Source organism: Vipera ursinii (assembly GCF_947247035.1).
Source record: "Vipera ursinii genome assembly, chromosome: 1".
In the NCBI taxonomy this organism is placed as follows: domain Eukaryota; kingdom Metazoa; phylum Chordata; class Lepidosauria; order Squamata; family Viperidae; genus Vipera; species Vipera ursinii.
This window is the reverse complement of record NC_139512.1, coordinates 302,835,713-302,855,339: the sequence shown is the minus strand read 5'-3', so window position 1 is coordinate 302,855,339 and position 19,627 is coordinate 302,835,713. Positions and strand designations below refer to the sequence as shown.

General features: G+C 40.4%; 1 protein-coding gene across 1 annotated transcript in view; it reads left to right on the top strand.

Annotated features, from left to right (window-relative positions):
- Positions 1-427: 427 nt before the first annotated feature.
- Positions 428-19,627, top strand: part of LOC310632781 (calpain-13-like) — a gene marked incomplete at both ends in the record, with an annotated part of 96,125 nt that continues 76,925 nt past the window's right edge. The window contains 3 exons of the mRNA XM_083350200.1: positions 428-499; positions 3,053-3,274; positions 12,423-12,495. Of these exons, the coding sequence (XP_083206326.1) occupies positions 428-499; positions 3,053-3,274; positions 12,423-12,495 (367 nt within the window). The remainder of the gene's footprint in view (positions 500-3,052; positions 3,275-12,422; positions 12,496-19,627) is intronic.

Sequence of the window (19,627 nt, the reverse complement as noted above, 5' to 3'; positions counted from 1 at the left end):
TAATTATGGCATTTAGAGATGATATGAATAGAAGTATACAAGCATAATTGGAATGCAATGCTTCATAATCATACTTTCACCTTTTGAGAAACTTGCCAGTTATCACACTGGAGATTTTCTCCTATTATTCTAATTAGTCACATTCTTGTCTGATGATTTTTTTTAAAATGGACAAGGGAATAGATGAGGTGGCCAAGTTTTAGAGATGGGCTCATGGGATTAGTGAGACAAATAGCTTTGTATAAACCTTCTAATAAACATGAAAATTCCACTCCAAAAAGATACCAGATGTTCACATGACTCAAAAGTTTGTTACACCTTCAGCAAAGAAAATCTGATGTCCATCTTTTCAATAAAGCCACATCATTCAGATCTCCAGCTAAGCAAGGCATGCTCAAAGATCCGCCCAGGCTTAGTAACTACTGTCATGGACAAATTGAACACAGATACCTCTTCTCTTTGCTTTAGTTCTCCACTTCAGTATTATGATGTGAATCATGTATGTTAACTTGCCAATGCTATAACTAGCACTGTTTCTAATTTGTTGAAACTGTCTTGCAAAATTCAGCATGCATCAGATCTTTTCAGACAACCAAGAGCCATTAATTTTCTGAACTCATTGATGAAATCTGAGGGGAATCTTAGAAAATATTCAGACTGCAATTAAGTGTTGGCAGTCTTAAGTGACTTCTTATAATCACTCTAAAGTCATCACTGCAAAATATAGTAAAAAAAAAGATATCCAAGCTTGTGGTTGCTGTGAGAATCGAAGGCTTAACTTGATGGATTTATAATGTGAGCCACTGTGGCTCTTCTTATGTTCTTAAAGTGGACAGTACTAATCCAGCTAGACCATGGGTATCAAACTGGTGGCCCGCAGGCTGGATGCGTCATGTGCAGGCCACACCCACCCCAGCTTCACAAAGGCAAAAAACATCATGATACATCATGATACAACATGTGATATGACCAAGTTTGACACCCATGAGCTAGACTAACAAAAAGCAGCTTCCCACAATTGCAAGTCTATCTTTGGCCAGTGATCAGCCTCTTTTTCTGTAACAGGAAATTTTAAATGGCAGAGAATACTGCTTTCTGACATTTGCTCATATGTCTCCCCAACACCCTTTCTTATGTACTTGACAAGGTTCTTTTGCAGCACAAAGGAGAGTGAAATGCCTTCTTCACTTTCACTTCACTTGCTAAATTATTCCCAGTGTGTTAAACAATGTAATTAAGCATACATGCTCACGTGCTAAAAGTTCTTTCTGTTCTTCATCAAGAGGAGTGAAAAGAAAGATTGGGCATGTGTCAACCCCAGTCTTCAAGCTCTGTTAGTTTTAATTTGGGCTGTGGAATTAGTCATCAGTTTTGCTGGGACTGCATTAGGAGAAATAGATCTTTGCATGCAGGGACTTGAGCACTGTTGCAAATGAGTATTTGTTAAGAGGAAACCATTCTCTTGTCGTGTTATGCTACATTACATAAGATTTATTTCCATTGTAGGAGAAATGGAACCAGGAAAAGAATATTAATTCTTGGTGTCAGTGGAAGCTTATTTTGGAATGTCATCCAGTTTCATCTTTAAAAAAGGAGCCGCTTTCCTTATTTAAGTCAATGTAGAAAGTAATTAATCATTTAATGGAAAATGTATCTTTGTGGCAGAGAGCTACTGCAAGATGCAAAATCAATCTGCAAAGAATCTATGTCTAAATGTGTTGTTTGAGGTCTGCAACCATCTGGTTCATGGGATGAAGTCTTTAATAAGGGCTTACAGAAGCTCTGGGGAAAGCTTTGAAGTTGGTGTGAAAGCTCAGCTACATAAAGCAATCTTCTATAGATTCATTATTTAGTTAGGTTCATAATTCATTTTCATCAAATCAAATGGTGCCCGTGCTTGTTAATTATCTCAGTGGTTTCACTTTTATTGGGCAAAAGCTAGTGGATTGAAAGTCCAGATCTTCTTTCCATGTGCAGATAGTCCTGCTTGTAAACCAATTTGGCATAAACATCACTCAATCATGGACTGCACACTTTTGTAGTCCAGCTGCTCCTATCAGATCATGATCTTTAGCAGGGCATTTAATATCAATAGCACTTAGACTTATATGCCACTTCACAGTGCATTACAGCCCTCTCTAAGCGGTTTACAGAGTCAAGCATATTGCCCCCCCAACAATGTGGGTTCTCATTTTACCATCCTCAGAAGGATGGAAGGCTAGTCAATCTTGATCTTGTGAGAATCAAACTGCTGGCAGTTGGCAGAATTAGCCTGCAATACCACATTCTAACAGATAATAGGAATAAGGACTTCTTTGAATTGTACACATGTTCTAACTGTGAAAGTTGGCAGGAGACTGGGAAAATAAGAATTTAGACAGAAACAATCACAGATAACAGGGAGATTTAATCATAGCTCATCTTATAAATGGTAGCTCCTGCCGAAAAACAAAACAGGAAAAAGAGACCAATGGAACTTGCCTTCAGAAGTTGTGGGGGCTCCATCACTGGAGGTTTTCAGAAAGAGACTGGACAGCCATTTATCTGGAATATTATAGGGTTTCCTGCTCGAGCAGAGGGTTGGACTAGAAGACTTACAAGACCTTCCAATTCTATTATTCTATATTCTAGATTTGAAATGTTCCAACAAACTCTGCTTGAATTAACTCACTAATAAATTAGAAATGGAAGTGCTTACCATTTCTAAGAGTATGTACTTTAATCTAATGTGAATATTAACTCGCTTTATTGAATCTGGACAATTTCGCCTCTTTGACTTGACACTACCCTGCAGAAATGTCCTCAATGTCCACAATGTCACCATACCTGAGTTAAGTCCCTAATCAAGCTAGAAAAACTGCCCCCTATTGATTTTTCCCAATTTGATCATTAATTGTTTCTACATTTCTCTGCATAAGATTAGTGCACATTTCAGCCAAATCTAAATCCTCTTGATTTGGTGACATAGAAGTGATCTCTTTTTCAATGAACCCCAGTTCTTAAATTTGTCAGCTAATGAAATTCTTCTCCATTCCCCTTTTTCTCATTATAGGAGAAAGACAAGAACCTGCTTCTCAAGCAAAATCAAGCAACTGAAGGAAGTCCAGCTTTCCCTTTGCCGTTTAACAACCAGGACTTTGTTAAACTGCAAGACTACTGCTTGCATAAGGGCCTACTTTTTGAAGATGATACATTCCCAGCAAATAGTCAGTCCATTGGACTTAATTTGTTTCCACAAGAGAAACTGAGAAAAGTACAGTGGTTGAGACCACACGTGAGTAGTGATAAAATTTACTGTGTCCTTGGGATACTTGTATATGTGTATACTAAAAAGGTAAAGGTTCCCCTGCACATGCATGCTAGTCGTTTCCAACTCTAGGGGTCAGTGCTCATCTCCGTTTCAAAGCCAAAGAGCCAGCGCTTGTCCGAGGACATCTCCGTGGTCATGACTAGATGCCAAAGGCGCACGGAATGCTGTTACCTTCCCACAGTAGTGGTCCCTATTTTTCTACTTGCATTTTTATGTGCTTTCGAACTGCTAGGTTGGCAGAAGCTGGGATGAGTAACAGGCGCTCACTCTGGTACGTGGCACTCAGGATTCGACCCGCCAAACTGCTGACCTTCTGATCAACAAGCTCAGCGTCCTAACCCACTGAGCCACCATGTCCCTTACATGTGTATAGTATATATAGGAATTATCTTCTTGGCATGACATCCACTTCTAGGTTCTTGTTGTACAGAAAATACAGATGATAAATACCTTCACAACCCAGACTAAATCCAATCTACCTCTACTCTACCTTAGAATATGTCTTCTTGCCTTCCTTTATGGCAGGTACAAATTCTGCTGTCTTCTTCCGGTCACTTGTTCATTGACTTAAGTGTTTTATTTGATGTCAGCCTTCCAAGGGAAGAGGTTAGTTCCCCACCTGTTTAGCCAGTGGAACGGAATTAGAAAGACAAATCAAATTCTAAAGTGTATTTCTTTAATCCAACAATTAGCATCTTGATACCTTCCAAATATTTTGGATTAATTTATCATAGGCTACGTTGCCTGGGACTGTTAGGAACTGCATTCCTTACTTTCTGATCAGTCTAATTCATCCTAACCTTTTTTCAATAGCCAAACCAGTTTCATTTAAATCAACCTTCACCTCAGTAATAATTTGCCCAGTTAAATATCCAAGTCGGAACTGGAAAACTAATTAAGGAGAGAAGCAATCTGGAGTTAAGGAGAAACTTCCTAACAGTGAGGTCAATTAACCAGTGGAACAGCTTGCCTTCAAAAGCTGTGAGTGCTCCAACACTCAAAGTTTTTAAAAAGAGACTGGACAGCTACTTTTCTGAAATGATATAGGGACTCCAGCTTGAGCAGGGGGCTGGACAAGAAGACCTCCAAGGTCCCTTCCAGCTCTATTCTGATTGTTTGATTGAACATACCTGTTCTGAATAGCCTATTGGCCATCTACATGTATCTCAACTGCTAATTGTCTTCAGTTCTCCAGCCAGCCATGCATCCATCCAACCACCCATGTATCCATGCATCATGCATGCATGCATCTATTCCTAAGCATATTGAAATTTAAAATAACTATCACTATAAAGTCAGCAGACCTGAAGGACCATGTTGAGGACAGATCTTCTTGAAGAATCTTTTTGGTTATTAAAAGTTAATATCACCTTCTTCATCATAAAACCAGCCAATATATTTGAAAGATATTAGCATAAGTAAAGCTTTGTAATAGTGTCTGGACCAGAAACTTTTTGGTTGGAGAAGCAGCAGGTATTAGATGGTAACATAAAAAAAAAATCCTGGAAGAAAGTTAGCTAAAAACCCAACAACCTTAATTAGGAAAATTCAAAGGATTTTGACTATACTGTAACTAGATTTACTTTTTGCTAGACATCTCCAGGCAATTCTTGATTTTTGCCCACATGTGGTCAAAATTTGTCTGAGTATACATGGTGTGGATAAGAAAGTGTAACAAGATACAACTATCCTGTTACACTTCCTTATCAGTATGAAATATCTCATTCATCTCCCATCACAGCATTTCCCTTTTCTTCTTTCTTAAAATTAATTAATGTAAACTTTATAAGAGTCATTTCCTTGGCTGTTTTATAAAGTGAAGACAAAATGGTGAAGCTCAGTGGCAGAGCAGAAGGTGTTTTGCATTTAAAAGGCTACATTGTGATTCTATACAAAATGGTAGAAGCTCAGTGTTAATTTTAGTTGAAAGCTCCAATGAGCAATTACCTCAATCCACATTCATTGAAATATCCATTTTGCACAACAGTCATGTTGTTTCTCAGATGTTTTTTCTTTGTTTTTCCACCCCAAGATTTAGTTTTTGAAAAGTGATGGTAAAGAAAGAAGAGCACCTTAGTATCAGATGTCTTTGCTTGTTTTGCATTTTCTGAGTCATGCCATATCTGGTTATTTAAGTGACAGATAACTTTTTTTTAAAATATACTCAGCCTTCCAGATCCAAGGTAGCAGCTGAGAAGTAAAGCAGGTTTAAGTTTTATCTCATGCATTGACAAGAGAATTGCCAATTACGTTCAGAGCCTGGAATCTTTGGAGCACAAAACAGAAAGAACACAGCTTGATTTGCAGATGCCAGGCAGTGCTGACAGCTTGGAGCAGCTTGTTTTGATTTGTAAAGTGAGCCAATTTGACAACAGGAATCCCTAAAGGGAGCAGGATTTGAACACAGAACTGACACAGCCTGAGTTCCCCATCCTTTATTCATAGATGTAAAGATAATGTTAACTTCAAACAGAGCTAGTGACTGCATTCCACACAGTTCTCTTGAAATAGGTATTGCACAGCTTTCTCCCAGGATGTTTTTCAGTGTTGCTATTGTAGGAAGAAAAGTCTTCATCATGATTCCATCCAAGCCAGGGATAAACAACATGGCGACTGCTTTAGGAAAATGGTTACAGTTTATTGCAGAGGAAAGCCAGACAGAAAGATGATTCCAGCAGAAAAAGGACTGAGCACATGTAGGGAGTGGGGTTTATACTCCCTGGAGTCTTTTGTTTGGAGTTATTTCCTGTTTCAGGATTTGTATTTCCTGTGTCACATATTTTGACCTGAGTCTGGGTGTGCCTTTCTGGTATTCTTGATGGTTGTGGGTCAATCCTATTATGTCCAAAGGTCATATCCTGCTTTCCTGGGGCTGGGATATGTAGATTTTAGGTCTTTGTCTTCCTAAGCTTCCAGCTCCAACTTTCCTGATGATTTACATTTGCATGTCTATAGAACTGGTTTTCTGCTTGGGGGAAGGAGACCTGGGACTATTAAGAAAACTGGGCATGCTTTCCTGGTTCTTTAATATCTTTTTAGGAAATATATTTTTCTGCCTTTTTAAATATTTCCTTCTCTGGGGAGCTGACTTCCCTCACTATCTAACCAACTGCCTTGGAAGTCCTTAATGGTTCCCATCCAAATACTGAACAAGGACAAATCTACTTTACTTATGAGCTCGACCATATCTCCATAGACCAGGGGTCTTCAAACTTGGCAACTTTGTTGTTGTTGTTGTTAGCTGCGAAGTCATGTCCGACCCATCGCGACCCTATGGACAACATTCCTCCAGGCCTTCCTGTCCTCTACCATCTTCTGGAGTCCATTTAAGCTCACACCTACTGCTTCAGTGACTCCATCCAGCCACCTCATTCTCTGTCGTCCCCTTCTTCTCTTGCCCTCGATCTTTCCCAGCATTAGGCTCTTCTCCAGTGAGTCCTTCCTTCTCATTAGGTGGCCAAAGTATTTGAGTTTTAGCTTCAGGATCTGGCCTTCTAAAGAGCAGTCAGGATTGATCTCCTCTAGGACTGACCGGTTTGATCGCCTTGCAGTCCAAGGGACTCGCAGAAGTCTTCTCCAGCACCACAGTTCAAAGGCCTCAATTCTTTGACGCTCAGCCTTTCTTATGGTCCAACTTGTCAACTGGCTGGCTGAGGAATTCTGGGAATTGAAGTCCACAAGTCTTAAAGTTGCCAAGTTTGAAGACCCCTGGTCTATGGAGATTCTCAGTCATCCAGGCTGTGGTTGTCCCAAAGGTGCTTTTTCAAAAGGCACCGGGACTTTCTTCATTTTTCCTTGGAGATGTTTCACTTCTCATCCAAGAAGCATCTTGGATAGGAAGCAAAACGTGTTCAAGGAAAGACAAAGAAAACACCGTTCAGCTCAGCCATAGTTTGCAGGGGCTGCCACTTGCCGTAGTAAATTGGATTAAAATTATTTTTTTTACAAAAACCATAATCATTTGTTCCAGATCTTCCAAAAGTCAACACAATCAGGAATTCACTGGGAAGTACTCATAGCAGTCATATATTGTGAGGTTCTTGGAGTTCTCTGAGTTGACTTCTCTTCCTACAGACAAGAAGCATGGGAAAGTAGAGCAGAGGTTTTTTTGGTGCCTGCGATAGCTTGTTTTACCAGCCTTGATTGGAATTTCTGCTTATCGGTATATTAGTTAATATACCGGTGATGAGAAAGGAGGTGTTGGGATATTACATTTCTTTCCCTGAACTTTGGTTGCTTTCTTTCAATTAGAAAATGAAACCACTAAAAACTCCTAGAGGCATGGCCATGAATCAGGGATTAACAGTCACAATGAGATAACAATCATGTATAAACTTTTCAAGAAAGGAAACAATCTAAGGTGAAAAAAAGCAAATAGATTTAAACAGATCCTTCCTCATTGCACCAGAGAAACAAACAAACAAAAAATAAATAGACAATATCCCACCTCAAAAGCATTCAAGAAAGGAACAATACCCTGGTTACAGCTGGTAATACAAGCTACTACCTATAAACAGCTAGCAAACTCCATTTCCCCACGCACTGATGATGTTAAGTAGCCTGCTAATGAAATGTCTCTGGGAAGAGACACAAGCTCAAAGAACAGCAAACTGAACAACCTAGCCTTGACCTACATAAATTCTCCACTTTGGCAGGCACGTATTGTGTCATTGATTTGCCCATAATCAAAACCACACAATTCTGTATGTTATGCTTAAAATTAAGAATAAAAAGTAAAGGTAAAGGTTCCCTCGCACATGCGTGCTAGTCGTTTCCAACTCTAGGGGGCAGTGCTCATCTCCGTTTCAAAGCCGAAGAGCCAGCGCTTGTCCGAGGATGTCTCCATGGTCATGTGGCCAGCATGACTAGATGCCAAAGGCGCACAGAACGCTGTTACCTTCCCACCATAGTGGTCCCTATTTTTCTACTTGCATTTTTACATGCTTTCGAACTGCTAGGTTGGCAGGAGCTGGGACGAGTAACAGGCGCTCACTCTGTTACGTGGCACTCGGGATTTGACCCGCCAAACTGCCGACCTTCTGATCGACAAGCTCAGCGTCCTAACCCACTGAGCCACTGCGTCCCAAAATTAAGAATACTATCTTTTAAAAATCTAGACTACCTTGATGTAGAAATTTGATACTAGTTTACACTTCCCTCTAATAGGCAAAACTCTGGTGGCTTGTTATATTGCACTTTAATAATAATGGATATTATTATTATTAACTCTGCCAGATAGCGAATTTACTGATGAGAATAAATGAAGATGCCCTTGAATCAAAGTGATTTCTTGATAACTGTACAGCTTTGTTAGCCACAGCATGGAAGTGGTTTAGCAGGGCTTCTTCCAGGATGGTTTTTCAATTTTCTCATCTAGCTTATAGTTCTGATATTCTCTGATCATTTACCATTCAAGAATTTACCTGGCCCAACCTTGCTCAGCTTCCTTACAAAATCACCCAGCTGTTCCACCTTGCTAAGACAACTTTGATATGCATCCACAATTCATTTCACTTTTTAAACATCCTCATGGCATGGCTGAGTAAATTCCAATCCAGGCAGTGATCGCTACTGGTTTAAGACCAGTCTTAGTGCCCTCCAGGGGTGTTGGATTATAACTCCTAGAATCCCCAAGGAGAGTGGCCAAAGGCTAGACAGAATTAGACTGCTTCCTTTTAAGTATCAGTGGATGCTTAAGAACTCTTTCCTTTCATGTCAGTTTCTTCTGGGCCTCTGGCCATTTGAAGAATTTGGAAACATAGGAGTGAAAGAGAGACAGGGGTCGCTAAACTTTTTGCCAACTGTGGCAGCTTGATTGGCAGACATTAGCAGTAAACTAGTGGATTTTATGCCAGCTAAATTAACTCTTAATTTATTTTAAACCTGGAGATCACATAAAATGCTGGATGGAGATTACTATAAATGTGTATTAAAATATAATAGTCTTCTAGCTAAGTTAAGCTAAATGGTGTTAATTATTTTTTATTTCATCTATTTTTAGAAACATGTTAAGTGGCCCTGCCCCTTAATCATGCTAACCTCCCTATGGTGTACTGAACCTGCTATCAAAATCCTCCATCAACTAGCTTCCCTGTTTGAACCTCAACTATTCATATGTTTCATTTGTCTTTTTCTGAACTGTCATGACTGTGATTCACAGTCTGAGTACCAGAAGTTTAGATGCCCTTTTGATAGGTTTCTGTTAGCTGTTTGATTTGGATTGATCTTTCATGACCAATGTTGTTTTTTAAAAAGTGACTATTAATGTTGGTTTTTAAAAAAATGTTTAAACATGTTGTAAGCTGCCCTGAGCTGCATTCTTGAAAGGAATGGCCATAAAAACAGAAAGAATGAATAAATGAATAAATAATAAAGTGGGTGGGATTTTTCTTCTTTTGCAATAGCTTATGGATGATGGATTGTCAGAGAAAGGGAAGAAGAGATATGCCTTTTATGTCTCTTTCATAATATTTATTTATTTATTTATTTAAATTTATACACCGCCCTTTCCCGAAGGACTCAGGGCGGTTTACAGGGTATTTAAAAGAAAATCAATACAAAAGTTAAAAACAAATTAAAAAAGATTAAATGAGACCCTGAGAAAAATAAAAACCCAGTTAAAATTAAAAATTAAAAAATTAGCTTCTTATCTTATACAAAATATCTTCATAAGTACTATACATGGCAACTTACTTCAGATTTCTCAAAGGTCTAAATCTCTCTCCCTCTCTCTTTCTCCTCTTTCTACAGCCCATTACAGTAGCACAATATAGGAAAATAAAGCTTAATGCACTGCCCACCATAGAAAAGGTGAATAAAATCACAAGGGATTTTCTGACAAGTTTTCTAAAGAAGACTGGATTCTGCCCTAAGAAAATAAAATTGATCTCAGGGTAATGAGTCATGCCCCTTTTTGAAAAGGTCTTCTGCTGGAGAAACTGAATTGGTGCAAATACTACCATCACAGGTTGTTGTTTCTTCTTCTTCTCAGTTACAATTCAAACTCTGGACTGAATTTATTCAGATAAATAAGTAGTGACATGGCTTTAATGAAGGAGTCACAGTCAGGAAATGTTACTCCACTTCTTCTTGAGCTGAGGGAACACAAAAAAGCCCAGTAGTGCACATAAAAACACATAAAATTTTATTACATACAACAAAACAGAAATATAATTGAACAGTTAGGAGTCCAGCTTCCTAATTCTATTGATTGATGGTGATTGAAATCATGAATTAATGCTTGCAGGTAAACAGCTTTATGTTCTGAGAGCTATTCTTTTCTGGATTGCACTCCAGAAAAAAAGTAGAACAGGACGAACATTGGATGGAGCAAGGGGAAATGTTTTTAAAAACCTGTATTTCTATTTCTATTTAATTAATTAAACATAGTTACTATGAGTATTTTCTATGTGTTCCCATATCAAAAATTAAAGAAAAAAAATCACCTGAAACAGAGGATTATTGAATTGATAGTTACTCAGTCTTGCTAGGGTTGAATCTAAGCCTGTTCCTCCCCATACAAACTTTAACTAACCCCAGTCAATGAGACAGAAGCTCAGTAGTATCACTTAGTTGGCCTGAGGTTGAGATATGCAATTATGTATATTGTGCATATTGATGGTACCTGATCCCGTGCTGTCAGATTCTCTTATTCAATTGCCTCATTTAGAGGCTAAACAGAAGAATCCCATAAAGCAAGATCCTAATTTCTTCTCTTTCTTAATGCTAACTGAAGCTAACCACAGAGAAAGGAGGAGAACCATACTCAGCATTCAAACACAATACAGAAAGTTACAATGATAGATGGCATTGATAGTTATTAAGGGATCAAGAAGGATTAAGAGAATCATATCACAAGCCAGACACCCACTAGCATAATCAATGGCACCCTCATTACTATATTCAGGGTTGAAACCTGACTGAAAAGATCCAGATAAGCTAATCCCATCAGGCACCACCATCAGCTCCACAAACTTATCCCAAATGGAAGGTTGGAGACTGTAAATTATCTAACATTATTGGATGCAGTCATGTTTCTTGATAAGGAGTCACACTACCATATTTTTTTTCAGAACAGATGGAGCCTCATTAAAGAATGAATTTGCCATTGCTTGGACCCAACCACATGCTGCCTTCTCCCAAACATTCAAAAAAGGGCATGAAACTAATTTGCACACTGGCTGCCTATACTGTTATTCTCTTGTGATTCACAAGAGGCTCAAATACTTTACAGATGGCAGAAAAGGATCTCGCCTCAGGCAATTAAGCAGGACCTGACTGGGTGAAGTCCAATTCATAATCTTTCCTTTAAGTTAGAGCAATATAAACCTGTGTGGCTTTCCAAGGAGCGTAGGAGTGGGAATTCTACCCTTGAGGAGTCCCTGACAGTTAATTAAATTGATTAGGAAAGATATGAAAGACTAATACTGAGGTTTTTGCAGATATCTGATTTTATTTTATTTTACTTTACTGAAGAAATAAAAAGGAGTGAGACTAACAACGGAGGTCTAGATAAATAATTTCTTGCCATAGGTAACAAGGCTCAGCTGGATCACTCCAGCAGTTTCTTTCAAGTCCCGTAAACAAAGATGTTAAAGCACGCTGAGTGCTCCATTTTTGATGTAGTGCAATATCTTCAAATGGAATGAAGTACATTCTAAATCTCTCTTCTAGCATAATTCATTAAACTGGATTACACATTGGTAGAAGAAGTTGGAAGTTTTTGTAGCAAGAAACATGACTGTTCTAAAGAATTTCTTTGGTGCATATATCTCACTGATAGCTATAGTTTCCAAATGCATGTCCAGTTTCAAAGCAGTCTGCACAGATGATGAAAGTATGCATGTACAGTTCTAGATCTTAGGTCTAAGGGTTTTCAATATCAACATGTGGGTGTAGTATGAAAATTACTTCCAATTGAATATATGTCTTCTACTTCTCTGAGTCTCTTAACCAGGACCCAAAGGACTTCCTTTCTTTTTTGATTTATATAGAAATGCTGGTAGTAGCTAGGATAAACAATTATTTAAATTACTGCTACTGGTAATAGTAATTAATTAAATAATTGTTTAAACAAGAATGAATGAACATTGTTTTTCACTTTCCATCAAAGGCACTGGTCAGAAATCCATGTTTATTTGTGGATGGAATAAACCGATATGATATTCTTCAAGGACAAAAAATAGGTAAGGTATTGAATATTTCAGTAGTAAAAGTATGGTTTTGGAAATATCCTTGTTTGCTTGGTTCTAGTCTTGCCTCATTAAAGGTTCTCAGTGGATCTCCTGCATGCATAAAATGTTCTCATAATGGTCAAAGCTATTCCTAGGAGAAATAGGACATAAAACAATAGCGCCATAGAAGAATTAGGGTTGGGAAATTACCAGCCAGGCAAGGAGAAGGGATCAAACAGGGAGGTAGACTTGAGTTATTGCACAGCTGCAAGAGACCTAGGACTGATCCTTCCCCCTCCCAGTCCAATGGAACTTTATCTGTTTGTTCCCAAGGGAGGGCAAGCTGTCTGGGGAGATTCTTGTACCACCAAAGACTCCCTCCGCAGACTCGTCACCGGGGACTGGCACCTCCGACTCGCCCGATTCCTCCTCGCCCAACACACCACACCCGTATCTACCACCGGAAAATCCCCCGCCAAACTTCGCTGGGGTCGCCGGCTGGTGACTCGACTCGACAGGCTCCACCCTGACAGACCTTCAGCCGAAAAAACCATCATCCTGCTGTCAAGGACTTTCACGGAGGGACAAAATGTCTGGGCCTGCAACTATGGGGGAAGGGACAAATGGACTCAGGGGGTTATCCTTGAACAAACCGGCCCCCTTTCTTATACATCGGCGGAGGGCTCACCCTTCGGAGGCACACAGACCAACTGCGCCCCAGGGCACCCCTCAACATCCCTCCAGGCCCAACACCAGAAGATACCGACTGACCCGGCACCGATCACCCTGCTAATCCCCAAACACCCCCCGATCCACAAACCCTGCCCCCTGAGGAGAATCCCGCAGCAGATGAAGAGCCACCACTCCGTCGCTCCACAAGACCCAGACGACCCCCTGCCTACCTGGTGGACTTCGAGTGGGCCGGAGGCACGCCGACATGCATTCGGCCATAGTTAAAACTGTTCCAGTTCCACTGTTTTCTTCAAGGGGGGGAAAGGGGTGTAGTGTATCCCTCACAGGAATGACAGCTGTCAAAGGCCGCTCCACGTGGCTGCACTGACAGCTGTCAAAAAAGCCGCGCATGCGCAGTAACAGCCGCGAGCTGTCAAAACGGCAGCAGCCGCAAGCTGTCAAAGTCGCGCATGTGCAGATACACCAGCCAACTGACAGCCGCTAGCTGTCAAAACGCCAGCTAGGTTTACCCGGTTTTCCCAGCTGAAGCAGCAGCCAGCTGACAGAGTTTCCCAGCTCAGCGGTGCATGCGCTATCACTGGGGGAATGTCAAAAGCTGCCAGCTGATTATTGGGCACGGCCCCTCGGCGGGAAAACACCCGTCCCTGATTTGTTAACCCGTTTGACAGTTGCCTATATAAAGGCTTGTTGTACCGTTTTGCCCTGTCCGGGCTGAGTCAAATAAATGTTTGAGCTGAAGCCATCGTCTCCCTCTTCATTACCCGAGACAATCTAGGTAGAATATAATAAAGTAGCCTACTTGAACCTTTCATATATTGATCTGATTGCTTACAACTAGCAATTTGTGGCTTCCCACCATTTGTATTAAGAGGTATAATATCTTGATAATGGACATAGGATGTAACCATTATGAACAGAAGGCATTGATAATTTTCTCCATTAATTTGTATAATCCACATTGAGAGTCGTATACCATATATTATCACAGCATATTCTATAATTTCACTTTGCATTGTAGAAAGTGCTCTTTCCCCTATCTCCAATTTTTAACTCTTCAGGTCCATGGCAAAACCTTCTACCATGTTGAGATTGGGGGGGGGAATTCACTTTCCCCACTTTGAATTATTTTATGGTCCCCATCTAGACTACCTTACTTGTGTTTTGATACACAGGATTGTATTGACCATTGCCTGGCATGGTGTTAAGTGGAAGAGAAGAGTTTGCTCTAGGAAACAATCTCACCAAAGTTAAGCTGTCTGAAGCCTACTGTTTTCAGAGGGAGATCTAAGCATACGTTTAATTTTATGCTCTGAATTTCCTCCATCAGCTTTGTAATAAATACAAAACAGCAGAAAACAGGTGCTAGAGTTTGATAAGTGAAAAGAAAAGCTGATGGAGTATTAACTGGTAGCAGAGAAAGTATAGTTCCAAATAGGAAACTGATGATGTGTGACAGATGTGTTTTGGAAAAAAAGAAAATTAAGGTTTGATTAGGAGAGGTTTAAAGAGAAGAAAGATGGTTTGGCTGATAAAGAGAGACAGTGCAAAGAAGCAAGGCAAATGACAAGTGAAGAAAAAAAATGAATAGGATATGGGTTAAAGAAAAAGTGGTAAGAAGAGGCTTGTGGAGAGATGATGGGAGTGAGTTGGGATAAGGGAATAAAGTTACCACAAGGTAGTGATGAAGCTGAGGGATAGAGAGAACACATGGAAACCAGTAGTGAATCTGTGCAGAAATGGGAAAGCAGGTGGAAAAGACACCCAAAGAACTTCTTAAATAACTGGAGAGGATCCAAATTATTGTTTTATTCACTGGGCCCAATGCTTTGATGGGAGGGAGGTGGCAAAGAGACCTGATGTAAAGTTACTGTATGTTTATACACATGCAGTATAGTTACACACATATACTATACATAATGTATGCAATAATGCAACAGACAATGACATAGATCAATGACATGGTTTCTCAACCTTGGCAACTGTAAAATATTTGGACCTCAGCTCCCAGAAACTAGCTCTCAGAGGTGGTCCAGACAAGAAGCATCGGCATATCAGAATATCGGGTTAACCAGACTATTCCACCTTTAACGATGGGGGGTGAGGTGTTACCCCCCATTGATAAGGCTTGCAACTTGGGCGTCCTCCTGGATTCACGGCTCAATTTTGAAGACCATATAGGAGTTGCGACCCTATCTGGACCAAGATGCCCTATGCACAGTCACTCATGCGCTCGTGACCTCCCATTTAGACTACTGCAATATTCTCTACATGGGGCTGCCCTTGAGGACCACTCGGAGGCTTCAGCTGGTACAGAATGCGGCCACGCGAGTTGTGATGGGGGTTTCCCGATACTCCCATGTAACACCTCTACTCCGTGAGCTGCATTGGCTTCCGGTTGCCCTCCGGGTGAGATTCAAGGTGCTGGTGATGACCTATAAAGCCCTAAATGGCTTGGGTCCAGGCTATCTGAGGGAACACCTGCTGCCGGCATCAAGTTCCCTTCGTCCAGTGCGCTCACACAGGGAGGGTCTTCTCAGGGTGCCTCTGGTAAAAGACTGCCGGCGGATAACACCCAGGGGGAGGGCCTTCTCTGTGGGTGCGCCTGCCCTCTGGAACCAGCTGCCTGTGGAGCTTAGGACTGCCCCCGACCTTCGTTCTTTTCACCGGGACCTGAAAACCTGGCTTTTTGAGCTCTCCGGCCCAGGCTGAGAATTTTTAGCTGGGTTTTTTTATTTTTTAGGGATGATTTAATCTTTTTTAATTGTTTTTAACTTTTGTATTGGTTTGGTTTTAAATACCCTGTAAACCGCCCTGAGTCCTTCGGGAAAGGGCGGTATATAAATCTAATTAAATAAATAAATAAATAATAAATCATGACTATTAAGACTATCTTTATTGCAAGATTATGGTAACCAAATCTTTCAGTTCTAAAAGTGCATCTCCTCCCCCTTTACCTCAATTTTCAGCCCAAGAAAGCTGGCAGGCTGGAGGATTCTGGGAATTGAAGTCTTCATATCTTAAAGTTGCTAAGGTTGAGAAACCTTAAAGCTGCTAAGGTTGTTCTTTGGTAAGAAAGATGAGATAACAATTTCCTGAGGATTCCCTAAATCAAGAGTATGAAGACCCCTCAAAATATGATTTGGTATGCATTATTAATAGTTCATTGGAATGTATACATGATAAGGTTATCCAGGCCATTCAGTTATTCTTGAGGTGTCTGGTCTCCTAAGACACGAGCCTTTCTCTCCAATCAAGGAAGGAGGCACTGTAACCCTCAGTAATCTCGAATTGTACAATTGTACAATTACTGGTTGCTCTCCGGGTGAGATTTAAGGTTCTGGTTCTCACCTACAAAGCCCTTCATGGCTTAGGCCTGGGATACTTGCAGGACCATCTGCTGCCAGGAATGACTTCCCATTGCCCGGTGCGCTCATACAGAGAGGGCCTCTTCAGGGTGCCGTCGGCCAGACAATGTCGGCTGGTGACCCCCAGGGGGAGGGCCTTCTCTGTGGGGGCACCTGCCCTGTGGAATCAGCTCCCCATGGAGCTCCGGATGGTCTCTGACCTCCAGTCCTTCCGTCGTGACCTTAAGACACTTCTTTTCCAACAAGCCTACCTGGACTGATGATAAGGGATTTAATATGGTTTTAACGTTTTATTGGTTTTAGTTGGGGCTACGAATAGTTTAATTTCTTTTTAATATTTGTATTCTATTTGTATTTTATTGTTGTTAGCCACCCTGAGTCCTTCGGGAGATAGGGCGGGATATAAGTCCCAATAAATAAATAAATAAATAAATAGATCCTCACATTAGAAAAGTAACTGGTATCTTAAACTTATTATGTCATATGTAATAATATATAATGCGTACATGATGTATTATCTATCTAAACGTATTTGATAAAGCTAAATATACAGCATGCCTGTTTCAAACTAAAAGCATTTCAAGGGGCAAATGGCATGCTAAAGCAATAATGCCTTTGAAAAAAATGAAGAGATCATGTACTCAGAGTGATAAACGACACCCTTCTTCCAGTGTACCAAGGACAGAGTAAATGAACAGCAAACAATAGCAAGGAAAACAAGAAAATTGTCTTCATGAAAGATGACCTGGATATGCAAGGCATGTTAGCAGCTGAAGTGGAAAAGAAAAAGTATGTGTGGCAAACACAAAAAAAGGGGGGGAAGGAATTAACCACAGCTTGGATCCTGGAAGAAAATTAAATCAGAATTCAAAGTGCCTCCCTCTCTCTCCACTCCACAACTCTACTTCTAGAAAATTAGGAAACTAATTGAACTCCAGATACTGACAGCTCCCCTCAAAGATTTTGAGAATTTCCTTAAGTTTTCTAGGCAGAAATGTCATCAGGGCAGCTAGCATTTTAAAAAAAAATAGAAGAGTGGACTTTAAAAGTTTCAAACCTGGCGGAAATGGCAAAGATTTCAGCATATTTGAAAGAACAATCGCAACAGAGATATATTTTGGAATGGAGAAGATGGATCGATTATATTCAGAATAAATATGGGACTAGAAAGTTTCATTTAGTATATGAACAAGTATTAGTATTATATGATGTATTATTAGTTAGTTACTATTATTTAGTTATTTAGTTATGTTTAAGAGGAGTTAAAGTGCGATAGAATTTAAAGTGTTTTTTTTTTAGTTAGTTAGCTTATTTTAGCTTAGGTTGGTAAAAGTTAATACCCTGTATTCAGCTCTGGGAAGTCGGGGGGGAGGGGGAGGGAGGGGAGGGGGGGAGTTTATGTTTTCAAAATGTATTTTAAAACTTTTCAATTTTAAAAAAATTGCACCCAAGTTATACTTGTTCTTCTGGTTTAGATACTGTAGGTGTCAAACACGATTGTGTCAGTGACATATCATGACATATTGTGATTTTTTTTGCCTTTTTGGAGCTGGGGTGGGTGTGGCCTGCATGTGACACATCCGGCCCGCAGGCCGCCAGTTTGACACCCGTGACTTAGACTGATGGATAAGCTCAGGCTCTTTTTAAAGGGCCAAACTAGAAAATAAGCAGAATATGAAATGATACCAGAAAACTTTTTTTCTTTGTTTTTTTTTTTAATAAATGCCAACATCATTAGAAGCTAAATCTTTAAGCATAAGTCAGGAATAATAGAGGTGGTTTCATTCATTTTCAGAATTATTTTCAAAAGCGGAAGGGTATATTTGTGTACCCCTTCATGGATTACTGCCTTGTCGTGGCGAAGGGGCTTGCATAATTCAATGAAGCTATGAGCTATGCCGTGCAGGGCCACCCAAGACAGACAGGTCATAGCAGAGAGTTCTGACAAAACGTGATCCACTGGAGAAGGAAATGGCAACCCACTCCAGTATCTTTGCCATGAAAACCCTATGGACAGTACCAAAAGGCAAAACGATATGACGCTGGAAGATGAGCCCCTCAGGTTGGAAGGCGTCCAATATGCTACTGGGGAAGAGCAGAGGGCTAGTACTAGTAGCGCCAGAAAGAATGAAGCGACTGAGCCAAAGCCGAAAGGACGCTCAGCTGTGGATATGTCTGGTGGTGAAAGGAAAGTCCGATGCTGTAAAGATTTTTTCTCCATAGGAACCTGGAATGTAAGATCCATGAATCAAGGCAAGCTGGACGTGGTCAAACAAGAGATGACAAGACTGAACATCGACATCTTAGGTATCAGCGAACTAAAATGGACAGGAATGGGTGAATTTAATTCAGATGACCATCAGGTATACTACTGCGGGCAAGAATCCCTCAGAAGAAATGGAGTAGCCTTCATAGTCAATAAAAGAGTAGGAAAAGCAATACTGGGATACAATCCTCAAAATGACAGAATGATCTCAGTTCGAATCCAAGGCAAACCATTCAATATCACAGTAGTCCAAGTCTATGCCCCAACCACCGGTGCTGAAGAGGATGAAATTGACCGGTTCTATGAAGCCCTACAGCGCCTTATAGAACTAACACCAAAAAATGATGTCCTTATCATCATGGGGGATTGGAATGCTAAAGTAGGAAGCCAAAAGATAACCGGAATAACAGGCAAGTTTGGCCTTGGAGTACAAAATGAAGCAGGGCACAGGCTGATAGAATTTTGTCAAGAGAATACGATGGTGATAGCAAACACTCTTTTCCAGCAACCCAAGAGACGGCTCTACACATGGACATCACCAGACGGTCAACACAGAAATCAGATTGACTATATGCTCTGCAGCCAAAGATGGAGAAGCTCTATACAGTCAGTAAAAACAAGACCAGGAGCTGACTGTGGCTCAGACCATGAGCTTCTTGTTGCAAAGTTTAGGCTTAAACTGAAGAAAGTAGGGAAAAGCACCAGGCCAGTCAGGTATGAATTAAATCATATCCCCGTTGAATATACAGTAGAGGTGAGAAATAGATTTAAGGAATTAGATCTGATAGACAGGGTGCCTGAAGAACTATGGACAGAGGTT